We start from the raw sequence: 9,641 nt of genomic DNA on the forward strand, positions 1-9,641 counted from the left end.
AGAAACTGGGATATGCTTCAGCGCTCCCGAGCCCTTTGGGAAACTTTCTTTTTCGATCCTAGAGTCTTCCTTAATTTAGTGCCCAAGACCAAAGACTGGGAAATACCGCAAAAATAAAGGGGCTTGGTTTCTCTGAAGAAAAGCTGTATCTGTGCAACAGGGACTTTAGCGGAGATTTTTCTTCCTCATTGACTCACCTCCTTCAATTCTGAAGATTCTAGGCAACAACAACTTTATTTGCACCTATTCATTCAATTATTAGCAAAACGATAAGTTAAATAAATAGAGTTAAGTGCATGGCTGCCCAGAATAACCACGATTGGCTAACAAGATTGGGCAGCCATACTTAGTTTTTATCACAATAATTTATAAAAAGGTCAGTTATATTTAATATTTACATAGTAAACTATACAACACACAAACACACAAAAACAAAACTAAGTAAGCTTAAAAGAAAAATTAATGGAAAAAAGATGGAAAATGACGTATTATAGTTTTAAATATAAAAGGTTCTAGTGAGCGTATAAATAAAAACTACAAATTAAAATAAAGCTTGAATTCTATGATAAAAACTAAATACTAAAAATAGTAATAAGGTTAAAGTTAATAACGTTTGGTTTGGCCTTGGTCAGACGGCAGGCTTTTCTTGAAGGCCGTCAAGTTAGCTCTATGGCTGAGCTAGAGGTGCCCTGCCACGGTGCCACCTTCCGGGATCTTTATATCAAGTGGACCAAAACATCATCAAATAACATGGTGTTTAATGGATATCTTGGAATAGAAATAAACGGACGTTTCTGTATAAAAAAGGAAATGTATAAAATATGTTTATTATCATTTATAATACACCTTTCTCTTTACCGCTTGTTACGCATTCTAACAGATCACATTTTCGCTTCAGTGCACCCTTAGGACAATTGATGACACATAAACGACATAAATAGCTTTAAATCTTGCCCATTCTCCGCCCGCCCGAACGCCTGGGTGTTTTCGTTTCTCCTTCTGGACGGTTTGGACATGAGCGACAGTGAGAGAAAGAATTCCCCAAAAACAGTTGTAGCAATATCGGATTTTGTCGCTGGAGACGATACACAACTTGTTTTTACCGAGGGTGACGAATTAGTGATTCTAAACGAGGCATCTGCTGATTGGTGGTGGGGTGAACTGAATGAGGAATGTGGATATATTCCCGTGTCGTATGTAGTGACCAAGGAAGATTATGCCTCACACTACATAGACAATCACGAATGGCAAGACGAAGAATACTTTGGAAGCTACGGAAAATTAAAACTACACTTGGAAATGCTTAATGATCAATCGCGAACTCTTGCATATCGAAAAGCCATCAACAGACATCTGGATATTTTTACTGGAAAAACGGTCTTAGACGTAGGATGCGGTACAGGGATTTTAAGCTTGTTTTGTGCGAGAGATGGGCAAGCACACAGAGTTTATGCTGTGGATGGAAGCGAGGATATTGGACATGTCACTACGGAGCTCGTAAAAAGAAATGATTTGCAAGAGGTAATTTCTGTTATCATTGGGAAAATAGAAGATGTGGAACTACCAGAGAAAGTTGATGTTATTTTGTCGGAGTGGATGGGTACTTTCTTGGTGTTCGAATTTATGATTGATTCCGTTCTCTTTGCACGAGATAAATGGCTTAAGTCTGATGGCGTGATTTGGCCATCAAATGCAAAATTGTTCATTGCACCTTGTTCTGCCCAAAAAGCCTATGAAGAGAAGATTACTGTGTGGCAAAATCAATACGGATTTGATTTTTCTCCTCTTCTCAGCAAAGCTAAGGCTGAATTCCTTGATAGACCTTTGCATGACTATGTGCTTGATTCGCAGGATTGTTTGTCAGGGAGTGCGGTTCTTCTAGATATTGATATGTCAACATTTTCAAGGGATAATCTTGAATTCATGTCAGAAAAGTTTGAGTTTGTGATAACAAAAGAAGAAACATTGCATGGGCTATGTTCATGGTTCAGTGTGACGTTTGGAGGGGTACCTGTCACAGATCCATCAGAGTGCGTGACACTGTCAACAGGACCTGATCAAGAAAGAACTCACTGGAAACAAAACCTGTTTCTACTTGATAAACCAGTGTCTGTCCATATTGGCAACTTTATCAAAGGAACTGCAACTCTAAGGAGAAATCCTAAATACAGGAGGCACCTAAATGTAACTTTTGAATTTGATATTTTTGCTGAAAAATCAAATGACAGTATCATTCATAGCATCAAGAAAAAGTTTTTTATTTGGAGGTAATAGGTCTATGATAAGCTTCAGTTAATTCCGGTTAATTCAATTTTTCTATTAGCCTTTCTCCTTGAGGGTGTAAGCGTTAAGGGGACGATATATGTATTGTAGAGAAAAGGGAGCTATATACTTCAAATTACATGTAAAAATAAGAATGTCACAGGTGCAGTGCATAGTTAAATTAATGTTGTAAATCAAGATCATGATATTTTTTAATTTTTTTCTTAAAAATACCAAACGATTTTAAATTTTTAATATATATAGGGAGTTGTTTCAAATTTCACATCCTTTAAATTTAATAGAATATTTTTTCTAATTTGTGCGCGTTTTCTCTTGGCGTGCCTGTTTTTTGTGGAGAGTCAGAAAGGGGGGGGGGGGTGTTGTGCACGGTTCATGGAAATTAAAAACATTTATCAGGAATAATTCAGCGTTTGATTTTTTTTTCATCCATATAGTACTAGAAAACAGATGTCTACCATAAATAATTTATGGCATACATATGAAATCATTGTTTTTCATGCTCTAAAATACTAAATTAATAATATTCACAACTGAATGCCATAGTCTGAAAAAAAAACCGGTACGTAACACTTCATTACTTGCAATTCTTGCAATTGACTTGACTGACATGCGGGGGGGGGGCCCCCCGTTACTACTATGTACACTGGATATTTCATGAAAACTGAGCTTAATTATACACCTTGTTCATGAATCATGAGAAAAAAAGTTAGTGATTTTACGAATCACAAGAGTACTTTCGTTCATGGCTCACAGGAAATAAAATTTTTATTTCACAATTCACAACAACAAAAAATAGGCGTTTACGCTTCACTAAAAACCCCCTTTCCAATTCTCTGTGGATTTTTGATGAGGACCTTGTATTATGGCTAGGGACCTTGTATGAATGGCATTTCCAAATTTCAACAGCAACACGCAAACCTTCTGAAATTGCGATGCGAAAGGTTGAAAATTCAGATGAGGAACATAAAGACCCCCCTTTACTGGGCCGTATCATAACTGCGCATATGCCATTCATCGACATTCACACCTGTACTTGGAAGTTTTTTTCAGAAAATGCATCTTTTTCAGTACTGCACCAACCCCTCCCGGCCTCCCCGACAAAAAGAGCAAAATCACATGCACAGACTCGTTTATGGTCAGCGGTAATCAAGCGTTTTGGTCTTCTGTGGTATAATTGGTACTGTAGTGTGACATCACAACATTGCACCACCAAAAAGCAACATGGCCGCAAGCCTTGCAGCTGTACGATGAAGTAGAACAAGTTATTTATAGCTGCTTTTGTATGTTGTTATTATGCTAAGTATAAATATCCGTCTTGAACCATCTCCGGGCTATCTACTGCAAGAGTTCTGGACGAAACTGCACGAAATCGAAATTCAAGTTGTCAAGGAAATTTTACTATGACGAAAGGCGGAACGAACAAGAAACAGTCGAAAGGCCAACGTCGCGAAGAGCTTGAAAGGAAACGAGACGATCGAGTGAGGCGAAATGCTTTGAAGAAAGAGCGGAATATTAAAGAATACCTTGAAGATGACCAAGATTTTGCCAGCTTTAGCAATCAACTTGAGATTTTGGGTTTGAAGATCAAGGATATTCAAGGAGACGGGTAGGTTAGACTTTACAATTACATGTAGGTCATTTTGAGCTGATGTAAATTATTAAGCAACAATTTGTTGTAGGATTCAAGATGTTATTGCGAATAATGCCACTGTACTTTGACTTGTAACTCAAGTTTTAATTGGGTAAAACCTTGCAAGAGCAACATGAAAACAGAATATCAAATTGTTAAAATGATGAGATATTCATAAATAAAAGGAAGTGAATCTATAATGCTGCACACCAAATGAAATCCATTTAGATACTTGAGTTTAAAAGAGAGCCTTTAACCACATTTAGGGCCTCTTCACATGAGCCCGGTTAACGGGCTGTCTCGGTTACCAGGACAGATTTTGACGTCTGTTCATATGGAAAATTTTAGCCCGGTTGACGGGGATAAAATTCAAGAAACGAAACCAAAATTGCGACACATGAAGTTGCATCTTTTGCGACTATCGTAGCTTTATTGACCCTTGTAACTTTACTTATAAAGCTAATTCGCATATTTCTTAAGTGGAAATATATCCAAGGCAAAATAATGCCATTTTGACCTCCCAGTTACGAAAGGGAAGCTATTTTTTTCAAAAAAGTTTGCGTCCCAGCGGCCAGGCTGAAGTGTTCATATGGAAAAATTTTCTTCCCGGTTGCCGATATCTCGTTTGCAGAAACCGAGATATGAACACATCAAAAATTTTACAAAGAAAATAGGAGTGAGCCGATATCTCGGTAACTGGGCCAACCCGGTCAACTGGGATAATATGAAGAGGCCCTTAAGGTATCAGTATACCCCAAAATTGACCATTTCAAAGAAAAATATATTTTGGTATTTTCGGATAGATCTCATTAAGACCTTTCATTCAAAAAAAATTTTATGGAAAAAGATTCACTCTACACAGAGTTATGAAGAAAAAACATTTCTTGCCATTAATTATAATTTATATTTTGATGTTGATAGCTGTCAACAGGTTGTCTAAAGGAGCGCGGCGATGCTATCGTTGCGTGACTATCAGAGTTCTTGGTTTTCGACGAGTTGCTTTGCAGTGTTTTGCGCTGGCAAAATGCATAGTTTTCCAGACGTCAGTAAAGAAACATTTTCCCATTCCTATCTCAAGTTCGAAGAATGTTGCAAAAACGGGAAAGGACAAAAGATTTGGCAGATGCGCTAGCGACAACGGGTTTTTCGCCGCTTGAATGGGTAACAGCACGACCTGGAATCACGACCCGCAGTTCCTCGGCTTACTTTGACTACTTTAGGATTCTTGTGATTCCACGTTATCGTTGTTTTAGATTTAAAACTGTTGCACTGAGACGAAAATTGTTATAATGCAAGCGGTAGAATGTGAGTATGAAATCATGCAACAGTCTGTTTCCGGCCAGAAGCAACATTTGACACCGCTTTGAACAAGTTATATTGTTAATTAGTAAAATGAACCTTCATTCTATCGCTCAACGCCTGGTCATTTTCACACGTCTTGTGTAATTAATCTCATTACACCGGAAGAACGGCCCAAAATACATTTTCGTTCGTATCTCGAAAACAGAGTTTCGAGAGAAGCGCACATTTTAAGTTCGTTTTCAATGGAGTTTCAACAATTTTCGTTGAAATTTGGCAAGAATGTTGCCCGATAATCGAGCAACAAAACTGTGTCGGCGAATTTTTATTTTTTTTCTTCTTTCAAAAGTTATGGCTGTTTAACGCAGAGAATAGTTGTTTCTTACACTCTTGAAGTTTAACTGCGTGTCAAAAACAAACCAGACAAGTAATCAATTTTCCCAGACACAGTTTTTTATAGAAAGGTGTGAAGAACGCATAGCGATGTTGATCGCTTCTTTCTGTTCGAAATTGTCCGGAAACGAACCCGATTTATGAGCCTCGGTACTTTTGGAAAAAACACGCTCTTTTTGGACAACATTAATATTTGAACTTAAAATAAATGTATCTTTGCAATCTACAATTCCTAAGCTTTCAGAAAATATATACTTTGCTGGGGTTTGCTTTAATTAACAGACGGTAAGGCAGCTCCAACGGACACTGGTCATTTGGGGTATACTGATACCTTAAAGTACTCCTGTAGCCATGAGGGGTGACCCTTTTTGGCGAAATGGTGGAATGTCACTAGTTTCCTTACGGTTAGCTTTCACTTTGGTTTCCTGACTAATGTAGTGGGGCTGACTAATTGGTTTTATTGCCTGGTAAAAGTAGTATTGATAAATCATGACACCAAGTGTAGGACCTGGAGGAGGGAGGGACCCCATATGAAATAAAACTGGGGTGCTTGTCATCCCCCTCAGGTAATTTTGGTCTCACTTAGGATGCTCAGGACAGAACACAAATTTAGCCATCAAGGTCTTGTTTAGGGTTGGAAATGAAGAATTATATATTAATGCCTCATACTGTTGTTGGTTGCCAATAAAATGTTATCTCTGGGCTTGAACTGTGCCCAGATTTGTCTACTTTAAGGGTTTAATTCAAATTTTCTGATGGGCATCTCTGTCCCTTTCATATGGGAGGCCCCTTCCTGTTACACGAACATTATTTTTCTATGTTGTGTTTAGAAATTGCCTGTTCCGTGCCTTGGGAGATCAGATTGAGGGAGACCACACTTCACATGGTCGACACAGAAGGGAAACCGTCCAATACATGAAAGATCATAGAAGTGACTTTGAACCTTTTATGGAGGACAATGTATCATTTGATAAACATTGTAAGTGGGAATTATATTTATCAATGAGACATTTTCAAGGCAAGCTTATTTGTAATTAATAACCATCACTTTTAGGCCTTTTATAAAATTTAATGTGGTTTTATTTGAAAGTGTTGGTAAAAACAACAGAGGATGGTTGGTTCAAGTTATAATACTTTTTAAAGTATTGCAATTATTTATAATTTAAAAACCCTCTCGCTCTCAAGAATGTAAGAAAAAAATCAGTATTCAGTCAATTATTTGTAAAAACTTTGGGCATCAAAAACAACATGAGGATATCTGTGCTTTAGAAGCATACGATTGTACCCCTTCTACATACATGTACATTCTGTATATGAAACTTATTTACCTCCCCTACAACTTGTGTGTTTCTTTTTTTTCTTATACTTGAAAGGTCAAGGTAATCTTGTCAGGTATTTGTAAATTTGATGTAACAAAAAAGTTGTTGGAATGAAAGGGATTTTTGTACGTCGGTGCTCAACAAGTGGCTGTTTTGTAAGGTGGTATCTGATGGGGTAGTTATAAGCTATGGCTTGCTGTCTTCTGTAATTACAGTCAACTCTCATTATAGCGGGCACGCTCGAGGCATCGTTTAGTGTCCATTATAGCGAGCGTCCGTAATAGCAGGATTTATTTACAGTCAAACTCTTTCGCCAGGGATCTGGTTTTTGTCCGTAATAGCCATTGTCCGCAATAGTGGATTGTCTGCAAGGCGAGAATTGACTGTAGAGTTAATGACCTGAGAGTGAAAAGTTTTACTTGGTTTCATTTTTTTGCTTTCAGTACAGGAGTTATCCAAACTAAGCACTTATGGTGGAAATGATAGTATTGTGGCTTTTGCACGTAACCACGGAGTCAATATTGTCATACATCAGCTGAATGAACCTCGATGGGTGATTTATGGTGGAAATTACAGCAAAAATGGACAAGTTCGCGAGTTGCATATCTCTTACCATAATGGTGAACATTACTCATCTGTTCGACGGATTAATGATAACACTGCGGAACCTGCTTGGGTTAAACATAATGAAACAACTTCTGCCATTACAGTGGTTAGTATTTTGTAAATAGTTATGTGTGTTGTCTGGTATGAGTATGGACATCAGGGGTGTTTACGGTTGGGGTGGCTGCGCTGTTGAATAATGTTAAGTGTTTTTCAAAAATCAGTAATCCTGACAAAATGAATTTATTAACAATTATTGTTGCACAATAGAAACTGAACTCTATTTTCTTATTCTTTGGAAATATTTTGTATTTTGTTTTAAATTACTGCTATGTTTACTGCTATTCTCATTGTAATTTTAGATTTCGTTAGCAATTATTTTTATATTAATATTATTTTTGTATTTTGGTTTATATAGCGTTATAGTTGCCTAGATACTAGGATTATTCTTTGTGCAATGTTATATGAAGTCGTCTGAAATTTAAAATTCTTAACAGCATATGGCTACCAACTGACGAGGTCTTCTGACGAAACTAGTTTTTGTAGTCGTGTATATTAATTAAGTGTGTTGAAAGTAAATGCAAATGAGGTTTTCCCATATCATTATGATGTTAATAAATTATTTATGAACAAGAAAACCAGGTGAAATTATGCTAAATTAAAATTATTCATCCACCTCATTTTTTGGGGCTAAACAACACCAAAACATTAAAAAGTCCCTTTAATTTGTTTTATATGACTGTAACTGAATTACTTTGAAATTAGTTTAAATTTCACCCCCTCCCCTCTATAAATAAGGCTTCCCCTTTAAGGTTACTGTAGACCTTCAGGGGTGTCTTCTGGAAAATCGTTCATACGTGCGTTTCTTTTTACAAAACCTTGAAAAAGTATATATCACCATAAAGGTAATAAAATGTAGAATCTAAAGAAATAATTATTTTAAAGATTTAGTCTAGTGGTAAGCTGGCCCAAGCCTTAAAACGCAACACTGACGATGTTTGCTAAATTGAATTACCTGCTTTCGTGTTCGCACGTACGACCAAACAAACTGTCAGTGACAGTGTCAATCAGCAGGTAATGGACTACAAAAGTGTGTGAGGCTTTTTGGATATTCCTATTGGTTGCTGAGAAAATCTATTGTAAAACGCGGAATATTTGAAATATTAAAAAAGCCTCACACACTTTGGCGCGTTAATAACCAAGAAACATTTTGGCCAAGTTTCGTTAAAATCCGTCAAATCTATATACCCTATTAATTTGCTTGAAGCAGTGGAATCCTCGCAAAAATAAGGCCCGAGTTTTTTGCTCCGAAAGATTTGCAAGCTTATCACACCTCATCAAAGTACCGTAGTTGTCAAGGCGGTCATGCCGCCGACTAATGAAACACAAGCTTGCGTCCCCCAGAGACTCCTCACCAAAATAGTCCATTGAAATTCACTGAAAACATTATTTCGCAATCAAACCATAGTCGAATTGATTTGAACGTGGCTCAAGGGGACAAAAAACTTCCCATATTCGTAAATTTGGCCGAATATTTGGAGTACTAGCTGCTAGTAATGTGGAAAGTATGGACAACCAGAATGGATTCTAACACCGAAAAACAAAAGGGAAATGAAGCGCTAGCAAACGAGAATGGACGGGAAACCAGCGGCGAAAATAGCAGCCAAAATCGGCTGACCGGCGATCCCAGACAAAGTGCTGTAGCGGGGATGAATTTGTTCCCTTGAGTGTTACTGTTCGATTTGTTCTTGAGCTCCAACTGGACATCAATTTGCTTCTGGCTTTCTTCTAATCTTCCTCTTTCATTTTCGTTTTCTTCAACGGGGTTTTCTTTAATACGAAGTTTTGTCCAAGTTGTGTTCTCTCTTTTCGAGGAACTCAAATCATTTTTTTGCAGACTTATGCATGAAAATTCACTGCTCCGTGTGGCCTAACAAACGCTAAACAGCACAACGCTTTCGATGTAAATAAAACATTCAAATCTGCAAAACTTGAGTCGCCGGATGAAGTTTGCTGCGAAAAATGTGCGGAGCGCCCCATGTTTAATAAGGATTATAACACCTTTAGCTATTTATTAACTCTTCTGGAAAGAAGTTTTTCCTCGATATCTCACG

At 37.4% G+C, this 9,641-nt stretch overlaps 2 protein-coding genes across 2 annotated transcripts in view; both read left to right on the forward strand.

The window, feature by feature from the left end:
* Positions 1-1,014: 1,014 nt before the first annotated feature.
* Positions 1,015-2,625, forward strand: LOC144657992 (protein arginine N-methyltransferase 2-like). Its single transcript, XM_078518322.1, has one exon. It carries the CDS (start codon positions 1,015-1,017, stop codon positions 2,269-2,271), a length of 1,257 nt encoding a protein of 418 aa, XP_078374448.1. The 3' UTR covers positions 2,272-2,625.
* An 860-nt stretch (positions 2,626-3,485) lies between these two features.
* LOC144658187 (OTU domain-containing protein 3-like) overlaps positions 3,486-9,641 on the forward strand; it is a 9,500-nt gene continuing 3,344 nt past the window's right edge. Inside the window, exons 1-3 of the mRNA XM_078518552.1 lie at positions 3,486-3,889; positions 6,436-6,584; positions 7,368-7,636. Coding sequence (XP_078374678.1) covers positions 3,684-3,889; positions 6,436-6,584; positions 7,368-7,636 — 624 coding nt within the window. The 5' untranslated portion in view covers positions 3,486-3,683. The remainder of the gene's footprint in view (positions 3,890-6,435; positions 6,585-7,367; positions 7,637-9,641) is intronic.

The sequence above is a fragment of the Oculina patagonica genome, chromosome 6 (genome assembly GCF_052425735.1).
Source record: "Oculina patagonica isolate OP01 chromosome 6, crgOcupat, whole genome shotgun sequence".
Taxonomy (NCBI): Eukaryota; Metazoa; Cnidaria; class Anthozoa; order Scleractinia; family Oculinidae; genus Oculina; species Oculina patagonica.

What these genes read in the sequence shown, in the direction of transcription:
- LOC144657992 (XM_078518322.1), top strand. Translation starts at nt 1,015, where the DNA reads ATGAGCGACAGTGAGAGAAAGAATTCCCCAAAAACAGTTGTAGCAATA.